The 27,613-nt window shown below is 37.4% G+C and overlaps 1 protein-coding gene across 8 annotated transcripts; it reads right to left on the bottom strand.

The window, feature by feature from the left end:
• Window positions 1–681: 681 nt before the first annotated feature.
• On the bottom strand, window positions 682–27,613 carry LOC107266196 (repressed by EFG1 protein 1). Of its 8 annotated transcripts, XM_015736449.2 has the most exons (10): window positions 27,468–27,613; window positions 24,841–24,939; window positions 5,574–5,834; window positions 4,793–4,864; window positions 3,213–3,393; window positions 2,208–2,342; window positions 1,969–2,120; window positions 1,372–1,738; window positions 1,079–1,268; window positions 682–994 (listed from the first exon to the last, which is right to left on the bottom strand). In XM_015736449.2, the coding sequence occupies exons 1-10, from the start codon at window positions 27,506–27,508 to the stop codon at window positions 837–839; spliced, it is 1,656 nt and encodes a 551-aa protein (XP_015591935.1). In that variant the 5' UTR covers window positions 27,509–27,613; the 3' UTR covers window positions 682–836. The 8 variants fall into 8 exon arrangements, with proteins under 8 accessions (XP_015591935.1, XP_024939238.1, XP_024939235.1 ...); XM_025083470.1 differs by lacking the exon at window positions 24,841–24,939 and having other exon boundaries at window positions 27,468–27,585; XM_025083467.1 differs by lacking the exons at window positions 24,841–24,939; window positions 27,468–27,613 and adding an exon at window positions 18,752–18,972.

Genomic DNA, 27,613 nt, shown 5'->3' with positions numbered 1-27,613 from the left:
GGGGGGGGGGGGGGGGGGGGGGGGGCGTAACGATATGTGTACTGTGAAACTGAAAATGAATATGTAAATTGTTATGAATATATGTGAATATGTAAAATATTCTACAAGGTATTACTAATGTGTAATGTCAATAGATATATTGGGACTGTAAAAAGTCAAGGACTTATACAGTGGAATAAATTAAACCAACTATTGTCCATAAGTGTTAAAAAACAGACAACAGAAGAAAATTATACTATTTATACTATTATTATACTATTTTGACCATCAGTATTTTCAATGCCCACAAATGGCCTCTCGTTTCGATTAATAACGTGAAGATAGCTATTTGCGACGACGGGAACGTGATGCACGGTATAACGCGAGATTAGACGAGTATCGTACGAAATTTTGCGATTTCGTTTTGAATACGTACGACGCTCGTTAAGATTAAGATTGAGATTTAGATTAAGTATCCCTCGACCAAAAAACTATAAACTGATGTATGTAATGTAAATTGTTGGAGAGCTGGTATCTATAATGTAACGCATATGTAGTCAATTTATTATGAATACATTGTGACTCAAAGAAGGGAGAAGAGAGGAAAAGAATCTGAAAAGCATTGATCCAAAGGATCGATATTATAATTACTTTTTACCCTTACACTTATTTAAGTCGAAAGAGGATGAAAAAAAAACCTAATAAAAGGAAGATATGTCGTCGCGCATGTGGAATGTTTTATTCTAATATACACGCATGTATGTTTATACATGACACACGAGAGTATGAATGTAATACGATATATAAATACAGGCTTTAGATACATTATCAACAGGTTTTCTGTGGCTGGCGAAGTCTCAAAAGCTCTTCCTTGGCCTCGGTACGTTTTCTGTAAACTGACCGATGATATTGCCTCTCGGATGGTAACAAGCGACCACGACGCAGGTGCCATCTCTCTTCGCCACTGCGATACCTACTTCACTCGTATTCTTCCATACGATTTGCGTGAAGTGACCTGCAGACGGAAAGATAGAAAATAAAGATTCTTAATCGCACAGAACTAATCAATAGGTCACAATGTATTGCGGCGAAAACTTACATGTGTTCAAAACTTTAGGTTCAATACCAAATTTGTGTTCCTTTTTCTCGGAATACCATTTGGATATCACCTCACGCGCAGAAACCATCATTTTTGGATCAGAGCATTGCATGGAGTAAATATTCTCGCCGTAAGGTGACGACGGTTGTGGCACGAGTTTGTGAGTAACCAGTAAAGTACAAGCCCATGCCTAGAACAAAGTACATAAATTAATTAAGCGTCTTCCACTTCGATGGAACTTTCTCATTGCTTTCCCGTCACGCATTTTTTTCGTTCTGTTTAAAAAAACTTACTTTAGCAGCTGCTGTTAGATCAGGATTTAATCTCAGATCAGGCACCCCGTGCTTTCGCCTGTATTCATTGTGAACTGCGAGTGCTTCTTGCTGCCAGGTTTCTTCATCTACAGAGACAAGACTCTTCTCGCTATTGAGTTTCTTACCAGGAGGACAATTGCCGCTGGGCGGAAGAACGTTGTCGATAAAGCTGCCCAGGAAATTACCGGCAGGGTTATAATTGCAGACAACATAGACTTCACCATTTCGATTCCTTGCCATTCCCACGCCGAGTTCCGTACTGTCTCTCCATACCACCTGAGTGAAGTGTCCAGTCTTGAGTGTTGTGGGTTCCTTGCCATATTGATGCTGGGCCTCCTCAGCATACCTGTAAAGTCACAATAAATCTTAATACCACCATACAATTGTACGAACATTCAAGGTCGACTGTGGACGCAATTAGGTCTCAGTCCAAGTATATAAACGAACAGCTTGCCTTTGAGGCATCAGGCACATATGTTTAATGAAGCACTCCCTACCACACTCCTTACTTTAATCCTAATCCTTATCCTTATTCATATAACATTAATACAGTAAACGTATACAGTAACTACTGACCACTCGTTAACTGGTTCCTCGCCACCCACGATTGTCTTAGGATTTGAGCTCCACATGCAGTAAAGATTTTCGCCATAATCAATATTCGTCCTGTGCTCTAACCTGCTTTTGGCAGCCAAAATGTTCGCCCAATCCTGACTCGCTTTACACAGCTGAAATATACAATTGTCCAACGTTACTAATGACATACAAAATGAGGCTATCGATCGGATCGACGACGAAAAGATCATTATAAGTACCTGCTTGTTGAGTCGTAAGGGCGGTACACCATGGCGCGCACGGTAGAAGTTGTGGGTGTCGAGGCAGACGTAGACGAATTCTTTGGGCGGCCCCGATCTGCGCACAGACGGTTTACGCGTGTCAGTCTTTGTAATCTACAACATATAAAGAAAGAGCGTGACCAAGGATTCGTGAAGTCAACAATTTTTAACTCTAGCCTAGTCACGTAACCTATAAAACTGTCAAAGGAACATCAATGGTGACACTGACTGGCAAAGGTTTCCCATATTAGCGAAAGATCATTATCTCAGGGATGCGTGGCACTTCCTCAACGATTTGATGATCAGTACGAACTTCCAATGGCATACTAAGAATGAGTACACGAGCTGAAAATTTTCTTTGGCAAGAGTCTGAAAAACCGAAAAGGACTTACGTTTGGCAGGTTTTCGGTCGAAAAAAAAAAGAAAGTGAAACGACCGTTCATTTTTTTTATTTTTTTTTTTGAAAAATTATTGAAACCGGTACTCAAACTTGAATTCAATGTAAAGGAAGGCTTAATGTCTTTCCTGATTGGACAGTTAATACACGTATCCCATGAAAGCCTATTAAGGGTTCCCCGAAGTCATTCCCTTTGATCTTTCGTCTATTTACGTCGCGGTAAAACGGCAGTACGTATTTTCTATACCTACAGATAGTCAAAGAGCAACAGTCACGCTGATGACTCAAGATCACTTCCTTTAGCAGGATTTAATTGGCCGAGCGGCAAAGCTTCTCTCTTACAAATCACTTCGTTTGCACCTTACGCGTCGATTTGGCCAAATTACGTGCAGTGACTAATCGAAATCGGTTGGTAACAGACCATTTTTTTTATTCATCACCTCTATGGCTATTTAAATAACGCGATCCCATTCCGTCCTCTTCTGTCCATTCACTCAAGTACGGTAAAATTGACTTCGTTAGGGAATCAGAAATTTATACGAAAAAAAAAGTGAAACTATAATGACATAATATCAACAACGAATCACCTGAGATGATGAGTATCGTGCAGAGTCCGGGGATGCTGATGACGATCTGGCGCTGCTACACGACATCCCATCGCTTCCCAGACTCCCATGAAAGCTACCGTGTAAAGAGTTGGACAGTGGTCCAGGGGATGCTGGGGATGCTGTGAGCGGTGACTTTGATCTGACAGAATCGGCTCTGGACCTGCGAAATAGAAATTTCCCATAACTATGACATGTCGTAAATCAAGTGCGCATGCGTGAGTATGATAATTTAAGCCGAAGAAAAAAAAATTGTAAAACTTAATCGAGCCATTTCTCCTCTGACAAGATATGCAACCAGGTGGATGTGAGATACGCGAAAGTACTCTCACGTAGCTGCAAAGGTTAACGGGCGCCATCTTCCTCGAGCGTCTCTCCATGATTTTGCTTTTACCTTTGCGCGCATGTATAATTTATACGAAGATTTGCCTACTGGCCGATTGCATCTTCCAGCACCGCCAAGGATCAATGGCCGAGTGATAGAAAGCTATGAAAATCTAAGAATCGTTTAAAAAATCATCAATGATTTACGTTCGTTCGAATGATCTACTTCAATTATGTAATTCAGTCATTGAACGTTAGGATCAATTCGAGCTGACCTCATTAATTAATCTCGGACAATCGAGTCAACAGACATTCAGATGACCGTCTCCTCATTGCGATTGTCTTGAAACTCTTCGGTACACGTGGTGTAAAAAACTAGCAGTAAATGTAAAGCACAATACAAATCGGCTTTAGGCGAGAAAAGCTCGACTTAAAATTACTATATACAGATATAGCTCACGTGAACGCGTCCATAACCTGGTGAAGTAACTCTATAGACGTTACACGGCATGCAAAACAGAAAGCTTTCGAGACATTTGACTCGAGACTCCCCAGTCACGTGCTTAACCATACGAAATCCGTGAAATCGAAATTTTCAATATGCATGCATACGGTCTATTTTTAAATAACGTTCGCAAAATGTCAAATCGACTAGGTAAATTCGCGTACAACGTATACCGAATGACAATGACTCCTATACTATTTACAAGAATTATAAATAATCACACGTACGTCTCACACATGTGACTTAAGTGACCTTAACGATCTGATAAATTTTCATGTACGTTACCGACTTTGATATTCAGCGAACAACGTTACTGTCAAGGGTGAAAAAAAAATACTAAAGACACCCCGAAGAAAACTGAAAATTTCGTGATTTTTGTCGATGCAAAAATTCGATCGAGAAGCGCGGTGAAGAAAATTTGAATATGTGCAATGAAAAAGAATTTTTCCTCCACCAGGATAAATACCGAACGAAACGGTTACACAGTTTCCTCGAAGCGACGAATCGAATAAATTTCGTTTCGGTCGAATCACTTTGATTCGCTACTGCGCCGTTTTATCGTGACCCTCATTCGGAGGCGAAATTCATTAACAAGGTCGACAAATTAATTTACAGATCTTTCGGTGCGTCCATGCCAGTCGTAATGCGATAGTAGTCTAAATTAAGTGACGTGGTACTAGACACTACAAACAAACAAAAAAGAGCAAAGGCACTCTGTGTATTTTGTTGGTACCTTTCAGGCGACAGCTGATCGACAAAACCGACAACCTTCTTTTTGGTGCCGCTTACGCTCAGCGAAGGCATACTACAAGGGCAACGATTTACGATTTACAATGGTTCCGATGGTAAATGATCTATGAATCGGTGGGGATCTAAGTGGCGCGATCCTTCGAGCGAAACGAGCGTCTTACCGATCCTCGACGTCATCGAGGATGACGACGAGGATCCTTCGCGAGAAGACCGGCTGGAAAGTACCTGCGTAGAAAGGAGCTGTCTGTGCATTCTTATATACACTCTTGCTGCTGTAGGATACACAGAAGATACGGCTGTGTAAACCATCTAGAATAATATTATCCAAAGACCAACCGCATATAGAGGTTTAGTAGACGAGTATAAAAATAATCTATCCTCGTGACGATAAAATGACATAGAATAATTCATTTTACGAGACGCCAGATTTTCGCTCGAGAGATATTCGGCCTTTTATGCAGACAATTATTATTTGACGTTTTTATACACTGCTTAGAAATCATTTAATCGAAAGATATATTATTTTATAGGAAACTACGTATTGTATATTTTGCTACACTATGTACGTTCTTATTTTTTTCCTCTATTCGTATACACTAAAGTGGATTGCATATCTAAGTGATGCAGATTTATTAGGATGTCAAGATAAAATACGCCAAGTCCGGTAGATGAATGAGATAAAATATGATTATCTAATTTTCAGTTGATTTTCAAAAAAAAAAGAATTTTCTTGTCAATCTTATCTATAGAAATTAACGGCTTACCTGTTTGACTTTGGCGTGACAATGTCACGTGTTTCAGATGTATATTTCCTTTCGGCTCGGCCGCCATTAAACAGTTCGACGGTTTCCCTCGTGACGGTTTCAAGCAGGGGTTCTCCACCGCGTCGACCCTTACTGAAGGTCCTTTGGTCCGTCTTACGCACCATTACCACCCTCGATAAGGGTTGGTTGAACTCGTGCCCGTGCATTGTAGGGGGTATCATTGCGAGGGACTGTGAAAGTGGACCACCGACACGCGGAGATCTGAAACACGCAAAGTTTTCTACCCTCAGTTTATATAAATATATAATATGCTGGTAGACACATAAAAAAGTACATAAGGGCACTGTATATATGTATATGGTTCAACACGGTCGTTTCCTTCACAAATAATACTCGATATAGGATGTCTCGTTTTCCATTGTATTCTACAAGTGAAATCTACAGGTAACGGCGGTCGTCAATAAAATATTCTATAGGAATGAAAATATAACAGACTGAATAATTTATTACCCCATTGTTTATTTATCGCGTAGACATTTATTCTTTGAAAATGCACGTGAGCTAATAAATATTATTCAATTATAAAAATTCGTTATCCTTATAAATGAAGTCACAGTGTATAAGGATATAGATGGCAGTATACTATAACTAGGGTTATAGTGCATAAATGAGATTTCAATAAGATCCAATAGGATCAGTTCAAGCATCACAATTTTTATTACCCTTCGTAAAACAACCTAGGATTACCTGATTTACAAAAAAAAAAAAAAAAAGAAATTGTAACACTTAACAACTTTACTCCTTCTTTCACGGTTAAATATAAATCAGCATAATTAATCATGACATAAATTCGCAGACCTAGTAAGTCAACGAGTGGAATCGTTATTACGTCCTTCTAGGTAAAGGCAAAATTACTCTTTCTTTTTTGTACTCGATTCACGAAGAACTGTAGGATAAAGACCTAAAAACAGCGGCGTAGTTAAATCCACAAAACGCGCTCATCTCTCGTAAATATAAGACTCTTGTATAAATCGTGAAGGCATGTTCGCAATTAATCCACTGTACAGCCGATTAAACATTATCGCTCATAAAACTTCCTCAAGTACCTTAACCTTGCGCAACGTTCACTAGTCTGCCCACTGCCGATCGGTAGTTGACGATCCGATGCAAAATTTTCTCCAGCGCTGCAGTAACGTCCGAGTGGGATAGGGGTTGGGGGTGGGGAAAGAGGAGGGGGGTAAAGAGATACCTGCAGTTTTTCCCCGAGTCAGAAAAAAAATTCGATCTCATCGATAGCAAATATCCATCACGATTCCAACCGATTTCTCACGATCGTTAATTTTCACAGATTTCATAAAATTTTTCCATACCGATCAAACACCGTTAACTGTCAGCGACTGGTAAAATAAAAGAATGATGTTTGAGGGATACAGTGACGGATTGCACGAGAGTTACCCCCACATATTTGACGCCACTGTCTTTTACCGATTTTAACAGATTTCTTTTTTTTTCCACCTACAAACGGAAATCCTATTCGATGCAATGATTTTACGAGAGACGATTCTCGGTTTGTATTCACGTAACTACGAGTACGGAGAAGACTCGTAGCGTACAACGGAACGGATAGAACTGGCACGAGTGCGGTCGCGAGAGAATGCTCCTCTCGTTCTTTTAAGAAAGAGAGAAGGAAAAGAAGAAGGAGAGAGAGAGAGAGAGAGAGAGAGAGAGAGAGAGAGAGAGAGAGGAGAGGTGGCCAATTAGCCGTTACTCCGGACTCCGTGCCACGGCGGCCATCACGGCATAGCCGACTCGCTCGAAGTCCTCCTGGCACGCTTCTTACAAATTATTTTACCAAACCGATTTCCCACATCCTTCGAGTCTCTCTTACCGATCACCAATGACGAAACGTAAGAGCAAAAAATACATTTCTCCTGAAATTAACGTTTTTAGTTAGGAGATCGTAAGAAATCAAACCGCCATCCGATTTCTGTCGATAATCGATCTATCGATCAATCGAAACTTTCGAGACGAGCAAAAGAAAGGACCGGAAACCGTTCGAAGCCATCTCCAAGAAAATTCAACGAACCGTGGAGATTGGCACCGGTGCTGTTCCGCCGTCACTAATAATAATAACAACAATAATAAGGCAAAAGAAAAAAAAATAATATAAAAAGAGAACTTCGCCGGAGCAAAGTGATTCTCCGAATTTTTAGCGGTTCAGGATGTTCAATATAATGACAATGAATCTTGTTTTCAAATAGTCGCCAACCAGAGATTCAAGATTTTTCGTAATTATCTCGAGAGCGCCGAAGCATAGATCTCGGCGCATAATTTGACTCCTAACGCAAACATAGTCTACTTGTCCCGCTATTCTACCGGCTGACCGGAATCATTGCTCTGGAACCACGGCGTGCAACATCTTGCCACGAAGAGCTGGATGGACGCACGTGCGTGCTCACGTGTCTGGACACGCACGTGGTATTTGATGTGACGGTGTTTTGTATACACATATATATATATATATATTAGAAGAGTACTGTGGTTCTCTATCATGCTAGCCAATTAACCGGGTAAGAAAATTATTTACGGTGAGCAGAGCATCGTGAAGCATCTACTCATCATATAATGCAGATATTTATATATATATATTTATATGTATAAGACGATAATAATGATAATAATAAGATGAAGAAAGCGTTCGCTAGTTTTCTCGGTTAAATCCGGGTTCGTATAGTAACTTCCGTCTAGCTCGTGAATAGGAAATCTTGCAAGTGTCACGAGTTCGAGTCTGATAAATTGGTACGACTGCTGCAGCAACTTGAAACGTGGTATTATTATTGATTTAGCTAAAGGTCATGTGGCTAGAGTTACTTGTCTATTATAATACGATTACGAAAGACGTATTGGGTATGGATATAGTCGGTTTGTAATAACGATACTTTTATATCTAATTAGGGAGATGAAGAGGAAGTTGAAGAAAAGATTATCGAAAGTTGATTTAACACTACATTGCCCAAGGAAGTCATTTTGACTGCTTCTTAATTTCAATTAGAAAAACAATTATGTATATAATGACACAATTTCTTAGAACTTTGTGACTTTTTCTACAACATATAAATGCGTTTATTAATTATTGTAGTTACCTCCCCCCTCCTTCATTTCCGGTATATATATATATGTGTTATGCCTATATTGCCCAAAAGCAGTCGTTTTAACTGCTTGGGAAATTTTAAATAATCAAAGGACTCTTATTTTGAATTGAGTAAATTTCTTATATGACCAGTTCGGCTCTGTATTGAAATAACAGTTTTCATTTTTTTTCGATTATCCTCACATGATAACATACAATACATGATAAATTGTCGATTTGGGCGTATACTTGATAAGTCGCAGTTGCTCAATAAGCTAAAGTAGTACTTGTTATTCGAATCTTTATGCAGTGATACTTGTTCTAACAAGTTGTTTATTTTATTTCTTTTGCGCCCTAAATTCATGTACGAAATGTCGAATAGAAGTATATAACTGTAAATAATATAAAAAATATTAAAAATTAATTTTAAACAAATTTCTTGACACATTAGTTATTCTTTCACAATGCAGTCATTTTGACTGCTTTGAGCAATATAGGTATATACTAAGTTTTGGTCTTTCTAGTGTTAAATATATGATTTTTAGAGATCGAATTATCGTTTGAGTTTTTTTACATTTCCCGTTATCGCTTCATTTTGAGAGGAGGTTCCTCTGAATTTTCATTGATTTTAGGGAGAAAATTGATTTTGAGATTTTGACATTTTTAGGGCCATTCGCCTTTCGTCTAATTATGTACAAAGATTATAAAAAAAAAAAAATTGGTAAGTGTTGTGGGTAGATATTTCGCTACTTAAATGCAGTATGGGTTAATTCAGTACACCTCTTTCAAATACAATAAATGCGATTTTTTTCAAAATTACATTTTTTATTATTTAAAAATTCCAGCGTAACACCGAATCAATCTATAATTTGCTTACGATTTCTTCGGGGCATATGAAAGTCATCTTAAGCTACAAACAAGTGTCATACGCAATCTTCAGAATTTATTTTTGGTTGACGACTAAAACTTCGAAATTCGAATTGAATGGCAAATCGCAAACATGTATGAAATGAAAATGTTAAAAAATTCTACATAAAAGAAGTAGTAGACTAATATTATTATTCGTTATACACTGTTTTGTAATATTATACGCGTACAATTTAATTTTTCAACCGGAAGTAGATTTACCAATTTTGGGACCTTTTCTTCGAACGTCAAATCAAACATCGCGAATCCGCCAAAATTTCCATGTTGATATAATTATCCAAAATTACAAAACAAAAAAATGTTTAAACCAAACATTTTATAAAGTCCTCTGACACGTATTCGAAGAAAACCATTTTTCACAAAAAATTCAACTTTCAAATATTCACCTGCGTCTTCCCTTAACTAACAAGACCTTTTTTTAAATTAATTAATTTCATATCATTTCAGCTGCTTAAAATACTGCTACTACTGAAACTGCTTGACTTTGAAAATTTACTAATAATATTCCTTTCCCGGAATAAAATTACCTTAGATGACATTACCGTATATTACCTGCGACGTCTGTGAACGAAGATACGTCGCGAAGCCACTGTGTATATTTACCGTAACGTTTCCAGGAAAGCGCTTGTTATAAAACTAAGGTAATTCGATAACGAAGGTTAATTTGAAAAACACAAGGATCATGTGAGACGCGAAACATCCTTTGGGGAGTAAGGAATATCGCAAAAACGTGCAGTTGCATAATGTCCGAGCACTGTTGTCACGTAGAGACAGTCACGTACGCGTACATACGTATGTACAATATTGGGAGGTCGTGACTATCATAAAACACCTGACATTGTCCCGTCACGTATAAAAATCCATGGAAAACGGAAGGAAGCGTCTTCGAGATACGACTTCCGGTTGCAAATATATACGAAAATCGTGTATCTAAAAACAATTAATTATCTACAGAGACTTCGAGGAGTCTGATAAATATTAAGAAATTTCAATATAAGTACATAATAGAGTAGTATCTTCCCAGAGCGGGAAATTTGAATGTCTATTAAAAACATGAATTGTGAATTATATAGATTTTCGATGCATACTAACATCAGGGTACTTTTAAATAGGTTACTTGCGTAACCGAGTACGAGTATTCTTCGCTCGTAATTAACAATAATTAGCAAGTCGTTGCGTAACATTCATTCTGAGTCAATATATTCTAACGAGACAGGTATAGGTATGCAGATGTCGCTCTACGAGTCTGCGCGATCAAAGACCCAAGTAAGAAATTTCAACTAACAGGAAGGCAATTAGAATACCTTAAATAATAAAAGTAAGAAAAGAAATCCCATCTCTCTGAACGCTTTTGCGAATTAGCAATTAAATCTTGAATTTAGTTAATTTTGAGGTCAACCGAGAAACCGCACGGAACGTCTTGTCGTACAGCTGTGCGAAACTGCCGTGTCTCAGTCAGCACGACCATCAACAGAAAGAACATCAGTGACAGTGTCAGCTCTGCCGGAGAAGCTCGCATCTGCTAATTTAATTCGCACGTTCCCGGCGAAATAGGTAAGAAAACCGCTAGTCTGTCGTCTACGCGTTGAAACGTTAATGCGAATTGCGGGACGCGGAACGACGCCGACCGGAAGCCAGGATGCCAGCGTGTTATACGTTGATTAGCCGTAATTCGCTGTTCCGAGGTAAATCGAAACCGCCGTCAGCAGGGTGGTCTCGTGTTGCACGTCGCTAAAGTGCGCGGTTCTCGTCGAGCGTGCAAATATTTGCTTGGCAGGTGTGCCATGTATGATTTATATTGTAAAATAAGTCGATTGCACTTGCGAATATATAGATATACATGCTTATCCAATTAGAAGCAGGGTTCAAGGCTCGCGAGTTCAAGGGACCCCAGGAATACGCAAAGCTCGCTTTATTGAAATATCTTTACACGTCAGTGTGTCATTTTCATGCAGGGTGATAGGAGTCAATTATTGGCGATGAACTATATGGCAATGTAAAACGAAGCCAGGAGTTAGGAGCGAGGATGCAGCACGTGCCAAATACTACAAACGGACACGTATAGGTATACAAACATATGTAGACTCATATGAGAACTCGAATTATTACCATACTTTATCAGTACCGATATGTTTTTTTCCATTCAATTGAAAAGATGCTCATGAAGATATTTCATTATTTACCATATTCATGTAAAAAAAAAAAAATACGGGACTCTCAGTAAATATAACCTAACCAATTGTGATTGTAATTATTCGAAAATTATGTCTCTAAGTGACGCACAATAAAGCGTTGATAAATATTACAAAATTCTTTTATGTCGATACGAAAAATATTATCCGATACGTTATCGATATGGCGTTACTATTTATGGACTGGTTATACGCCCCAAATTAAATATATAAATAAATCCTTTCAAATTTTACCAGTTATCGCATCGAGCACCCCCTGCTGCCCTGTTATCAGTACATTACTCAGATCAACTTTTAACCGTAAAGATAGTGAACTTCTGTTAAGTACTGTGGCGTGTAAAGTCCAGCCCACTTGAACCACCGAGAGTCAATGGTTTACGTTGCGGCTAAAGTAAACGTTGGATATCCGCTTGTGTTACGTCAATTTAAGCCATTCGCAAGACTGGTAACAGTAAGTTCTCATTACTATAATACATATACGGCTCTGTTTTTTCAATACTTCGTTTTAGAGAAAAAAATATCGACATCGAATTCCGTCGAAGCAAACGACCTGGGCGTGTAATTTCATCTTTCCTAGATAGTTGCTGTTACGTTAACTAGAATAGCTACGATATGTAACAGCAATAGTCAAGCATATATATAAATATTGCTTATAGGGTGGTACAAAAATCAGGATACATTTGTAATCCTATACCTAAACAAATGTGTCCCACGATTTGGTTGATCCTATATGAATATTTGAATACATATATATAGCTATATATTTATATTAACAAAGAATAGCAGACATACTATCCTATAATAGAAGGTAAATTAAAGCCTTATACAAAGGACAGATACAGTAAGTCAGATACTACATACATATGCGTGCGTCACAGAAACGTAGCGACGTCTTTTCGATCGACGAATAAACAAAATCCTGGGCCATAAGAATCATCTCGCAAATTCACCACACAGCCGGTCAAGTTCAAGGATTGACCTTGTCGTGCGGCGTTGCGTAAACATCAGCCTGTCGCCGGCAGTTTTCGTACCATTTTCGACGAAATTAAACGTTGGACCGCTGACGTAAGAGTTGTATTAGAGGTAAGAGATCTCAGTTAGTACTTTTTTTTTATTTCGCCTCCCATGATATCTGGACCCTCTTACGAATTGGACTTTCTAACTGTAAATCTATATGAATATGGATAAACCGCAGCAGAATCTTGTGCATATGTAAAATCCATGCTCCGAAAAAAAAATCTTCGCATGTGCATATATTTTTATATATCGATAAATTATTATGATTATGTATCCGAATACTAAGACTGCTTTGTAATTCTGTACATTCATAAATATTATGAGAATATGAAATTATGCGTGTACATAAAAATATGCATATAATTTTTATTTCATTTGAGAAAGAGGAAATGTTCTTCCTCTCTGGTCAGAAGATATGGTTTATCTGTTGACCTTGGCAATGTGCTATCAGCTGTTCCACTTTACTGCAAAAGCTTCTAATTGTACCGAAATCTCTTTGCTCAATTTTTTTCTTCTTCTAATCGTCAAATTAATTTGACGTTGTTTGATTCTGCATATCAAGTGGATTAACTGTAATGGTTTATTCACATGTATTGCAATTTGTCGTTGATACGTAATAACAATTATTGTGTCCTTATCAATTTTAGTACTCTAATAAGAATAGGGGGTCATACGCGAAAAAATATCGCGAACCTTAGCAGAGGATTCACTTAACTGAGAGTAAATTCGCGGATGCACTTTGCTCGAGTAAAATTGCATCCTCATTAAAATAGTACGTGCTAGATGTACGAAAACTATACTTATACGCAAATCTGTAGAGACCTAACATATTGCGAATTTGAATTGTAATGTATATATATGTGCGACATACCGATATCGTGATAAAGAGGCACACGCAACTCGTGGGAATAAACGAATCGATTCTAGCTCCTAGCATGCGTTAAAACAATCGCCAATTCGAAGGTTACAGTTTATGCGTGTACACAAACCTAAAGGCAGGTTAACACGTACGCGAATAATAGTTAAAGCAGCCTATAGAAAGGTTTCATAAGCTGTGTAACAGCATCATCGACGTTTCAAGTCGAAAAATCATTTTGGAAATTTCGCGTAAGGCAATTTAAATTTAATGAAAAAGAAAATTATTTTATCAATAAAAAAATTGTATTCTGTATGCTCACTACTTGTCACAGTCTTGGCACGTGTTGCGTGTACGAGTGACAGTTCTCAAATTTCCCACTAGGTATATGCTTACCTCACGGAGTAGGACCTTCCCGGTTTGGAGGCCATTGCACCGCTAACAGTTGCAGCAGCCACTTATCGATTTTCGACTAGTCCCCTTTACCCCGACCCTCCGCGACCTACTGTTCAGGAAGAGGATGGTCTTCCTACGAAGAGAACATCCTCTTCAAGTCGTAGACGCTGTGCCAATCGATAAGCACAGGGCGCCAGTCGCCGTCAGTTACAGTCGCGCAATTTACGTTCCTGCACTCTTTCGTACAGCCCCACGCTTTTTCTTTTCACCAGATCCACCACGCCTCGTTATAAGGGGTGGCCGCTTCTGATCTGTATTCCCTTTCTTTTAGGGGAATAAAATTCCAGCACTCGTGGCACGTGCGAGCAGACTGGAGAAGGAAGAGTTTGAAGCACGTTCTTTAGGATCCACGTGGAGCACTGGAAGCTTGTGTGTACTTTACAGTGACAGTTCGTAGCAATTAATTAGTGGCGGCTTAATTAATTTTCGAGTAAGTTCAGATGTGTGTATTATGCTTAGAATATATGTATTTCAAATAATGTATGTCGATACTTTGTGTCTTTTGTGTTGTTGCCACTATATGTATTTTCTTGAGTCTTGTTTCTTTTTCCTTGAGAATCAACCTTTGCAGGTAGTCTACTTCAGCTAATGAATTCTCGTACCTTCTGTACCACTCGATGTATGTATTTTCACGAGATGTATGACACTTCGTCAACAGTCCCGGCCTTTAGAACATCTCGATTGCTAGTAGCGAGGAGGATTCCCCGGTGTGGACTGTTTATTTAGACGCGGTTTGTTTTAACGATTAACGAGTGGTTATGGAGTGTCCAGGTACGCTGTAGAAATCTTTACAGACAAAACTTTTTTACTCAGACTATTACAGGTGAAGCACCATCGTTTATACCACAAAACTGTTATTTAATTCATTTTCAGGTAAGACAACTAGGTACCGATTATTACAAATCGCCGCCGCTTGGAGCGTCTGTATGTATTTTCATGAAGTAAACACTAGATCATTGTACACGGCAGTGTCGAAAATGTCAGTCAATACTGCTTACAATAAAAAGTCACAGCTTCTGCGTGCAATGGCATACTAACAGTCTATCCTTTGTTTACCTACAAATAATAATCCTGTAGAAAGATCTTCTGAACTCCCGAAATTCCTTTGTACACGAGTTAACTATGTAAGTAGCAACGCGAGAACACAGTACGAAGCTCGTTGACGTTAGGCGTGCGATTGTAACTCGACGGTACGCGAAAGACGAATGAACGTCGCGGCGACTAGCGTCAGTGTTTCAGACTGAGCTTTACGTGTGGTGGTGGTAGGTAGTCGTAGCGGCGCGAGGGTGAACGAGACTGACAAGGAGGGAGCGAAGGAAAAAGAAGGAATGAAAGAAGGAGACAGAGTGAGAAAGGCCAAAGTAGTGGGAGTAGAAGAATGGAGGGAAATTTGTTAGAGGGCAGAAGTCAGGGGTTGGCTGAACGCCGGATGGGGATAGAAAATTCTCGAAATTTCAGATAAACCTACCAGCGCGTTATTGGATATTCCGATGCACCCATTGCACTCGCTACGTGCACTCTCTTTGCACGAATCTTCTATCGATCGCATCGCAGTGCGACTAGGAACGTGACAACTCGGGCCGCTGACTCGTAACGCGCAGGTTTTATACGCTCGAGTAATAAATATATATCTATATACTTATGCACCGTAGGTAACGCGATGCAGTTTTATGTGGTAAAAAAAAGATGGATGCACCGATCGCACGACGCATCTTCTAGATTGTCGACGTTCTTATACATAGTTAAGGTCACCTCTGATGTATTGGCTATAGGTATACAGGAATATCGATTTTATATGGAAAGCAGGTGCGTTCTGTGGGCTGATATCAATCATCCGTATTTTTCGAAAATTGCGAAAAAGCATAATTACTTCTGATACCGAATAAATTGATTGCCCATTGTTCCTTTGTTAAATGAGTGATTAAATGTTGCCATTAATTTCCCAGGGTCTCACATTTTATTGCTGTGTAAAATCGATACCGATCTATCGATTGAAAAATTTTGGATCAGGACTATGACGTCTCGACGATGCTTCTTGTACTTCCAGACGCATAAATCGCCTGCCGCGTATACGTCTGTAGTATGCGCCTAAGTATATATAGTCCTCCAGAAATATATGTCGAGTGTACAAATTAAAAGGCACTTCCGTTTTGTCATGTTCGCGTTCTTCGAGACGCCTAGTCTCGTCGCGAATTTCTCTTCCGATCGCGATGCTGACGAAGATGTCGTGTCGACGATTCGTAACGGCAAATGAAGCGCGCATCAAATCGCATCTGCACGATCGGTAAGTATCGAGGTCGCCGCATAAGAGACTCCACGATGATTTGGTCGACGCTTCTTCTTAGATAACGGTCATTCGATTTCGAATTCAGATCGCATTTTTTTTCGAGCATCGACTTATTGTTAGAAATCGATCGTGATCCATATTCATCGATATTGATCGGCGACTTAATTAATACCGTTAATTGCAATTGACACTTCCTCTATCGTGCATTCCAATCTACTATAAACGCGATTGACTAATTCACCGAGCGAAACCGATTTTTGCGCATGCGCGTAAGGGAGACGATTTTTTTTTACCTTGACTGCAATTCTTACAGTTGGCAATATATTTACAATCGGTTCACCAATCAAATGCTGTTTTTTTTTAAAGTCGTAATCAACGAAATCATTGCCAAGTGGAACGTGACTTTCTATAAAATCACTGAAAAATATGGTAAAAGAAAAAAATGTTATATATTAGTGCAAAACATAGTTCATGTATACTTCGTAACATAAATTTTATGCAGTCATATGGCGATTGCTAGGGATTTAATTTTTATCAATTAAAAAATAATTTACGTTTGAATCGACTATAGTGTATAAAAATTAGATATTTCGAATGACGATATTCTCCCGCCTAAAATCACATGCGATTTTTTCTCGCAGATCGCGCGCCGATCGCACACGGCGCATGCGCAGCATACACCAGACGAATATATATACATATTAAAGGTTAACAACTTTTTATTTCTTAAATAAACAGCGTTTTTCATAATTTCGCAGCTTAATTCGCAACTATTTTTTATTTAACCAAAATCTATAGGTATTTTATTTGCACAACGATCGATCCGTTACAGCTTTATTATATCTATACGTAGTATAAGGTGCGGTCTAACTTCACAGTCAATATCTCGACCTCAGCGATACACCTAGTCCAATCTGACTATAGATATCGTTTTTCTACTAATGTATTGTAAGTACTAAAAGACATGCCGTGCCTTTCGCCCTTGCCAAAACACGAAGCATTTAGTTGAACAAAGCAGCCCCAAGTAAACGCGTCGTTCATGACCGAATCGATCCTAACCGAACTGGGCTAAGTATCGTTCTTCATTATTATTATATGTTCTTTCTGTACTCGACCCGCATGCTTAGTAAGCTACGAGCATCCCGAACGAATTTCGTCACGTCACGAATAAAAAGTTCGGCGAGCAGTTGACCTTGCCGATCGAAGTAACGTGTTTACGATTGCGGCACGTACGTAACATTATTATCAAGTTGAACCGCTGGGAAAAAGTTGAGTTTCGCTTTACAAACATTTTTAACATTGAAATCGATCAATAAGAAAAATACATCGTACATAATAGAAGTCTCTGATCGGTATTGAAACTTTTATCTGACGAATACAGCAATTGAAAAATATTTTTGAACAGAGCATTTGAGGTTAATAGAATCTAACCTCTAATTCGTCCATAATTGTAATCTCTTGAATTATTTTTCTGATATTAAATTACCTTGAATGGACAAACCCGTTACTGCATTTCGACCTAGGAATTGTATATTTATAGGTATCACCTGTCCCGCGCACTGGCCTTTTTTAATATCTTTTTTTACAACCAAATTCTTTAATTTTTTGGCTTTACAACGTTTGCGGTAAACGTACAAGTAAAAAATGTTTAAGGAATCTTTTGAGAATGCCGACAATGACGGGTACTGTTAATTATTTATTAATTAAGAATTACGTCATGCTCGTGTAAGAATACTTAATCGTTTCTTCCATATTTAATATCTGCAGTTGCAGAGACTCTTAACAGTACCAGATACTTCCTTAAGATAAGATTAAAGATTACCATCTCCGTGTAACTTTTGCCGTTGCATCTGCTCTCGCATCTTGGAACAGTAAATGCACGTGCATTCATCTGAAATCCTATAGGATTATTATCTTCTCTACCACCACATTATTCATAGTCTGTCCATCGTTTTACGTAACCAAACTTTTTCGCAGCTCCAAAAGTTCATGGAAAGGTGTTCGCAGCCATTAAATATTGCTTACCGCGTGAACTTTACTTCATAGCAAGTCTACAGCATTTGATACAAAATTTCTCAGATAGGAATTATCGATCATAGAATGTGGGTCACCGGTGAAGATACCAAAATGGCGGACACGATAGATATTACATAAAACTAAGACAAATCGTTTCTAAAAAATACAGCCTCTTTCAAATCTCTCATAGTCTGACAATCTGTATGCATTTTTTCTTAACAAAAATTCTTACTGCGAGTTTTGCGTAAATTTGAAAAATATACGCGAATGAGGAAAAGTTGAAAAAATATAGCTCACCCGCGCATGCGCACCTCTGGCTCGGTGCAACTAGCAAGAGTAATGGCTTTCTTGAGGAACAACAAGGCACTGTGCCCAAAGGCGACTTTCAAATATAAATGACTATAAAAGTAGAATAACGAAGCGTTGCGCAATGCCCTGGTTACGTAAGAGTCGCCTAAAGGCGTTTCAGATGCAGTGATGGTTATATCTGTATATCTATACATGCCGGATGAAAAGGTTATACTCGAGGTTGGGGAGGGTTGATGGTAATACGAGATATCGCGAGATATCAGCACGAGGAGGGAAAAAAATGAAATAAAGTATTAAAACGTGATTTCGAAAGAACAAAAAGTTGCAAATGCATTTCACGTGAATAAAATGATGGGTGGAATTTAGTCATAACCGGAAGTGGTTAATTTTCTCAAAAATTAACCGCACGTCTAATTCGCTTATGACTACTGTCGTATAGCAACGTGTGTTATCGAGACTGTTATGTAAACATAAAAATTGCATTGGTGCAAGCCTATTATTACTTTGTAATAATGTGTTTTTATAGTGGTAAAAAAATTATATAAAATTTTCAAATTATTGTCATTTTGAAATATTTTTTTTCTGAGGTTGTTGCTACTACCCCTACTACCGTGGCATCCAGTTATTTCAGTTCTATTAATTTTTTTTACATTTTTTATCGACTGCATCGTTCTTGGAAATGCAATACGATCCAACGGGATGCGTTGCATCCCTCGGATACACTTTCCGGCGCCTGAAGCGAGACTCATGCTCGGGCGGGCAAAAACGAAGCTGCAGGATTAAAATAGGAAGTTATTTTTACAAGGAACCCCCGAGAGAGATCCTCGATTGAGCTTCGCTAGACCTTAGAGAACGGATCTTGGTAAGTGGGATCAAATGGGGCGCGCCAGAAGAGAAAAGAGAAAGAGAGGAGCACAACGAAAAAGGGATACAAAAGAAACGGAAAGCATCGAGTCACTAGGCGCTGCTGAGCGGAACTGCGTGTAGGTGGGCACATCCGGTCTTTTGCGTTACGATTAGCTGAGCCGACTTATTGAATTTCTTTTTATGGAAAATTCTTCGACGTCAATTATGATATCGGGATTTATTGTTTTATCGAAGGTAAATTAAATAGTCTGTATAACAAAGTAGGTCGATCGGATTAAAATATATATTTTCATTGAGGAACAAATTAAAAATTTTGAGTTTCAATTTCATGGTAATTTAAGGTTAGTCTCTTATAGGAAGAGGTGAGGTAAAGTTTCAATAGAAAATCAATCATTCTTGAATTAGGTTAATAGCCATCCTCGTTATGAGCGTAATATATATGTATACTATACATTATATATATTGCAATATACGCATGTATGTACGTTCTAATAATATCTTGACTTGGCAAATTTTTTAAATTTTTTATGGCAAATGTATGCTCATTATATTTAAGTATAGGACGAACATTTTTAAGACGAAGGGCATTATTAAAGACGAAAAAAAAAATATTGAAAATCGAATAAATCAAATATAATATCCGACATAGTGAACGTATCGAAAAGGCCAATCCAATCTCTACCAAGTCTCATGGCAATAAAAAGTGGTATGGACAAGTGTTTAAAACAACTACAGTTCCAATCAGAAATGGTCAATTTACCAAATATACTATCTAATTACCAATTAATACACGTATCACTGTCGTCTGTTATCACTAATCATAATTAATCATTGATTAAAATAATTGGCCACATACCATACGTTACAGGATTAATTATCTCGAGAAAATCAGCTAATCAATTAACCACATAAATATTGGCATTTGACAAATCAATATATATTAAAAATCAGTAATTTTCCACCATAGTAATTTTCCACCATATTAATTACCCCGTGGAATTCAAAAAATAAATTTTTTCACCAATTAAAAACTGCACGTGTTAAAATACCCGAAGATTCAAGTAAATCTGTATGCACTGCCTAAGCGTATTTCCTGTAATATATAAACCTCGACCCACGAATGAAACGATGCATTAAATTTCTCAAGACCTTGAAAACTCGACCCCTGGGTGAAACGAAAGTTCAATAATGCCCGGAAGCTAAAAAAAAGCTTAGAAACCGGATTTAATCGTACTTTGCGACAGTCACGTGACTTTTGGTCTTTTATATTCGATCTAAAGTCGTGAACCTCCGACATTCTGTTAAATTCACACCTGTTCCTTTCTACTGTGCTATTCGTACCCGGATATATTTTGACAAGGATAGGCTGGCGCGTTGAGATTATGTATTCCACTAGCATAAAGACAATGGCCTGTTTATCCATTGACAGCTAGAACGGTGTCAATAACATAAAGTCGGCTCATCAAACGTATGGAAAGTCAATTGCTTGCATAGTTAGTTTATGGTTATCTTATCATTAGATTCTCATGCGTGAACACCCTTAAACGATGATCGCAAAGAAACAGACGAGGACACTCATTAGAATATTTAGTTCGCGGACGTTGATTTGATGGTCAATAAACGTCATTTGTCAAAACGTGCACATTTATTTTCAATTGCGTATTTTAAAATTATTAATACGAAAAATATATATCGACAAAACTTGCAGTATATTTCGATTGGAAATGAAAGTTCTCGGCGACTGTTTAAAAGTCGCAAGAAAGTCGTCGAGTCTCGTTTGCAAAAGCAATTATGACGAAAGTTCGCTTTTGCTTTCCATGAGAATTCTTGTGCCGTTAAGAAAAACCAAAAAACTGGTCTTGCAGGTTTCCTTCGGATTTATTAATGGCATTGAGAAAATCGATCGACTCGCATACCTGACCTAACTTACTTTGAAACAGGATGAAAACTATCAAGAATGCTAATCATCCTTTTCTATCAATTTCCTCATTTACCTGTCTATATATATTGGGGCGAGAATTCGACCGAGTCTCTTGATGAGCATTCACGTTGACAATTCATTTTCTTCAGGATCCCATACGTTTATGTTTATACCTGCATTCGTATGCATATAACGTACATGTACGATATGTCACCCGGAAAAAATTAATATACTCGTCTTTACCTACTTCATAGACGTGCGATCCACTTTACTCCGTGTTCCTCGATTCCAGTTTACATATTAAGGACACGGAATAAGAAATGACGATACATATTATTTTATAAGAGTAACAAAAAAATAGTTTAAGGGGATTCGATTATAACGACATTTTCAAGATACAGATCTAAATTTTGTATATGTTTTTGGCAGATCGTGGATAAAAAATTTCAAAATTATTTACCATCTCGTTTACGAGACGTATGGAATGGAAGTAGCCAAAAGTCCACTATACAGATATACAAGGTGATAAAAGTATCGATGAAATATTCTAGGAGATACTCCTTTTACATAGAACATTACCACGATGATTTTTTTAACAAATAATCTTAGAATTTTTCATTCATTTTTTACTACATTATTTAAACAATATATAATATGAATATTTTTTATATGACGGATACCTGCTCTACAACTTATCTCAAAGATATCCGCGTTATCACCCGCGTTATCTCCAGATATCCGTGTATTCGTCGAAATAGGAATACTATTGTATTATTACGATGTCAAGTAAACCACACAAAAAAATATAGACAAAAGTTATTTTTATAAAGAATATACAATTTTTTGAATTTGTGATTAGCGTAGCATACTGTTACTGTACTTAAGGTAATTGCAGTACGAACGAAAAAACTGTATCTAAATGTATATGGAGATTAAGAAAGGTCATGTAAGGTCCACGTGGCCTAGTTATCACGGTGCCACTTCAGGAAACTCAACGGGTAGCTTAATGGACATCGCACTTAATTTCACGAGTGACGACAGGACGCATATATCTACAACGTACACGTAGTCACATATGACAATCATACGAGCTTAATGTATACTTGAAGATTGGATAAACACGAGAGCACCGAATGGGCCAGAGTAATTTAGAATTGTCAATTCTCACAGGTCAGGCACCATGTGAACACGATTTCGAGTAGTTACCCACGCCATGTATAGATATATATATTTTTCACATATGTACATATACACATATATAGTCACGTTATTTCTTTGCTCCTCTCATGGTGCGTACGTTACAAACAGGTTCACCGGTGCTAGTACTCACCCCAAGTTGGTCGAGAATGTTTTTAACTCGCCGCCACTGTGTAATTATAACTCGAAAAGTGCGCGGAACGCGAAAAGCGTCGCGCCGCGGGAGTGACCTGACACAAAACTGCTGTCGCTGCGATGAAAACCGGCGCCTCGACTTTCGGACGTCGACATTCTCCAACCACATCCACTTCCGTACTCTCTATCAGTGAAAGTAGTGCGATTAATAGTCTTTAACCGAGCGAACAATTATCATCTTTTTCGAATTCACCTGTGCGTCGAGTTTCTATCAATTTTTTTTTTTCGAATTCATTTCATTCGTGAATGCTGGATTTTGTATACGTAGTACGAGTCTCGCGCCAAGTACAGGCAACCCGCCATACAGGGCACGGCCTGCCGAGACCCTTTACTCGAAGCATCTCTTGTACCTGGGTTTCAACTTAAATATCGTATGAACGGCTGTGTGTGAAAAGAAGTTCTGAATTGGTTGTCATCAAAATCAATGAGGCTGATTTACGAGATCAGGGTGTATTGAGATGGCGAGAGAGATGATTTTATTTCAGGTCTGTCGTCATCGTCGTCTTCGCTTTTTACTATTACTACTATTTACTATCTATTTACTGATAGATTTCAAACGTTTGAAATCTATTAGTAAAAAGCACCCTACTGTCCTATCAGATGAAACTGAGGTATACAGCTTAGTGAAAATATTCAATTTTCAAATTTGGAAAATTATTTGGCTTATACCGTGATTATTTTTTACAGTTTTGAGTCTAAAGAGTGGCATAATGAACGCAAATTTATATCAAGAAATGCAAGGACCCGGCAAGTAGTACTCGATAAGGAATCACCTATAGTTTTAATAATTATTAAATGACCATTAAATCATAATCAACTACAGGAAGCAGTAGTAATGTAAAAGAGTAGCGAAAACGTTATATGAATTTTTGAAAATACAATTAAAATGATGAGCCAGTGCTAGATCATATAATAGGCAGATATGCAGTGACTTATGTACTTGGCACTAATAATGTGATTTCAATACTTTTTGTTAGAGGAAATCACAGCACTCCTGTACTTGGCGTAGTTTTTTTACACGTAAGTGTTCTTTTGGACATGCATATACACTTTTATCTTTGACATTCATCGCTACGACTTTTACTTCTATTTTTGGAGTTGATTCCTTTTACGACACACAAGTGTATCTAGTTTTGACGCTGAAAGTATTTTGAGCACGTGTGCTTTTTGTGGATTAAGGAAATGCCTTTTGTTTTGTTTTTTTTTCGACGCTTTCTTTTCCATCGTCTGGTGACATTTGCAACGCTATCGATCATGATTTATCAATGACTATTGGGAAATTCATATCTCATGACGTTTACCGCCTCAAAATACCGATGTAAATACACGTTTCTAACTACTGCGCGAGCGCCGTTAATCTTCACAAATTATACGAGATTTTTAAATTTGAAGTTTACAGTTACCAACATGTGCTTGCGATATGGCTTTATCGATGCAATAATTTTTTCCATTTTTTGCTTGCTTTAGTAATCTTTTTCTTTCGAGTAATCTGTATAGGAAATTTTAGTAAGAAGACCGGGGAGCTTAAATGGCCATCTTAAATTTTCGAACATGAAAATTATACATTACATGGAATTTGTGCATTATCTTAATCCAACCGGAGTGCATTTTACGTAAGAATTTTACAATTGCTGACAAGGCACTCTTCTTAAGAAATAAGTAAGAACCAAAAACGTGGTTAACGTCTAGAATATTTATAGGCACGTGACACTTCAAATTAAATTATATTCAACTCACATCTTACTTTGCCAATTATTCCGTATACAAGTTTCACCCAAGTAATAGTGCAGCTTGCAAAAATAAACGTGCACTGCGGTCGCATGAGAATTTAATATTACATTCTTATAAATGGCGACTGGTAGATTTAAAAAATATTTCAAAATATGTAACCACTCACTCGAAATTCATAACCTCGAATTGTTCCACCATATCTGGCAGACTCTCAAAGGATTCGCTGACATGGGACACTGAGCTGTTGAACATCCTTTCGCTCTTCCTAGAAATAAAATTAGGTCCCGTCAATTATTCGCAGAGTTAGCGAAATATATATTATTTTTGTTTAGGTGAAATTGCATTGATCATCGTTCGGACAGTTTTATTATATTAAACTCCAATAACCATTTAAGAAAAGTTTCATCATATTTCAGAATATAAGAAACGTTATTTACGTTACCTAATTAATTAACGTTAAGGATATCTTTAACAGAAACGCTAAGGAGAAGCGAATAGGGAAAAGTCCCTAGTCATATAAAAACATTTTTAATAAACAATATATTTTTTTTTAAATAGAAATTAATATCCGATTCTAAAAATGTTGATATTTTGTGTTATTGCCCAAAAATATTTTTTTACGCGAATAAAATTTATTAAATATTCATAAAAGATATAGCGGCCTCATCTTTGCGCACAAATTTTCAGCATTGCTAGCAGACATCATTGAACAGCATATCTTCACATAGCAAAGAGGTTATATATCTAAATCATAAGAATTTTTACTTCGAATTCTCTATAAATTATTTTCTTTTTGAATTTTAAAATTATATTAAATAAAAAAAAGACGTATACATGTCGTACAAAGGCCTATAGTCGATCCATGAGTTGAATATATTTTTTGACAGTTCACAAGCAATGCAATCATTATAGCAAATCGCACGTGTTTTTCCGTAAGTGTAATACGACTAAATGCTAAAATAGAAAAATAAAAATATATTTAATGCAAATCCACACACTTTGTAATAAACATTTCATCGAGTATTTTCGATTCGTTAATCGTTCTCGATCTGTCAAAAAACACGTCGAATCCGTGGACCGATTATACCTCCTTATCTCGCCTGAGTTAGATTCCTCAATTTTGATTATCCTCATTTTGATCCTAATTTTGATTATTCCTCAATTTTACGATTATCCATATATGAGCCGTTCAGTGCACACATCGATTAACTCCATAAAACAAAAAGTTGAGAAATGCGATGAAGTAATGTATATTGTAAATTACTTATTATTGAATGGCCAAAAAAATGGTGCCGTATAATGGTGCTAATCTTTATTATTCAGGAAAGTTATTATAAATATAAAAAGTTATGACTATACCAAGTGCTTTGACACTTAAATTTAAGATTTTTCAAAAAGTGGAGTTAATCGATGTGTGCACTGAGCGGCTCATATAACACTATACATTTTTTTTCAGCAAGACTACTTTATTCTACCAGTGAGTCACGTTCTAGAGCTTCTCCAAAATTGGAAAAAAAAATGGTAAATATATCGTTAAGAAAAATGGACCAAGTCTCCGTCTACAACGTAGCTACGTACAAAACGAGATTAAAAACGCCAACGCTTAATAAAACGGTCAATTTGTGGTGAGCGACAATTTATAAAATACAAAGGCCGTACACCCTTCTCTAACTTTAGCTCTTACATAAGCCGCGTCCGTTGTTTTAATCGAGTTTAATTGCAATCCACGTAATTTTGCCATGCACTGTTCCAGTACACACAAGATACAGGGTTAATGCACCAAATATTTAGTATATTCACATTTTACATTAAAATCACAAACTTCACGAATAATCGGATAGATATACGATAATATAAAAAAAAAACCTATATTTTCTTCGAAAATTACTAAAATCCACAATAAGTCCTTTATATGTCACTTTGGAATAAAATTCTCCACCGTGATCACACAGAGTCTAGAATCTTACTGAAATCTCGGAATTTAATCAAGAATCTGACTTCATCTTGGCGGCGAATAAAAAGCTTATTGAACGCCGACCGAACGGAGAGAGCTACGAGTCTTACGACAAAGGCCATTGTACCTTGTCAACCAGCGTAACGTCCCTGATCTCGTGCAGCATCGGGTACCTTCAGATTTCTTCTCCAGGAAGAAATCAATATACCGTGTGGCACTCTTGTAATTTTTATAACCGATAGAGTGTCCAACAAAAATTTTTATTTCCAACAATAAGAATTTGAGAGCAACGAAAAAATATCTTTTTAATATATTCATACATTGCGTCACACCCACTGCGGTTTAATTATGCGAAAATATATGGCCGTTTATTATGCTCTCGTGAAACTCATATGTATAATTGAATTTTATTCTCGAGTGATTCTCATGAGTTACCGACAGACTTTTTTGTGCCTAAACGACGTTCCGTTTAATTAACACTAATTGAATTATTATCACAACCTATTTTTGGTACAGATATATATTTCTGATTAGATGAAAAAAAAACCATGGTTAGACTAGTAATATACGGAAAACTGGATTTGTCAATATATACTGCAATGGATAGTGAATAAACCTGTCACCGATATTAATTGGAAATCAATACAGCTGGAGATTTTCGAATTGGCACCGTTTTAAATTATAACGATATTGTACGTAGTTACGTTACACGATTATTATTATTATATTAGAACAAAACACTCAGAAAACTTCATATCATCCTTGTTTCTTTACTCTTATGAATTGTAATAGAAATGTGAATTTTGTACTTTCAATTGTGAACAGCTGCGTATACTCACTCGTCATAACTACCGCAGGTTGACCTAGCGACGTCTTCCATTGCGAACTGGCTCACTGGCAATGTGGAAAACAGATTAGGGTATACCCACACGTATGAGAAGTTGACACATCCACTAAAGAATTGTTACTACGTTAACACAGGCGA

This window comes from Cephus cinctus, unplaced genomic scaffold, assembly GCF_000341935.2.
Source record: "Cephus cinctus unplaced genomic scaffold, Ccin1 Ccin1_scaffold0303, whole genome shotgun sequence".
In the NCBI taxonomy this organism is placed as follows: domain Eukaryota; kingdom Metazoa; phylum Arthropoda; class Insecta; order Hymenoptera; family Cephidae; genus Cephus; species Cephus cinctus.
The sequence above is the reverse complement of the archived record's forward strand: the minus strand, read 5'-3'. Positions and strand labels throughout refer to the sequence as shown.

Excerpts from the sequence above, each read along its gene's own strand:
- LOC107266196 (XM_025083467.1), bottom strand. The coding sequence starts at position 18,957 with ATGTATAGATATACAGATATAACCATCACTGCATCTGAAACGCCTTTA. Across the intron at positions 2,121-2,207 it reads CCTTACGACTCAACAAGCAG|CTGTGTAAAGCGAGTCAGGA; the intron begins GTACTTATAATG and ends TGTATATTTCAG. Across the intron at positions 1,739-1,968 it reads GAGGAACCAGTTAACGAGTG|GTATGCTGAGGAGGCCCAGC; the intron begins GTCAGTAGTTAC and ends GTGACTTTACAG.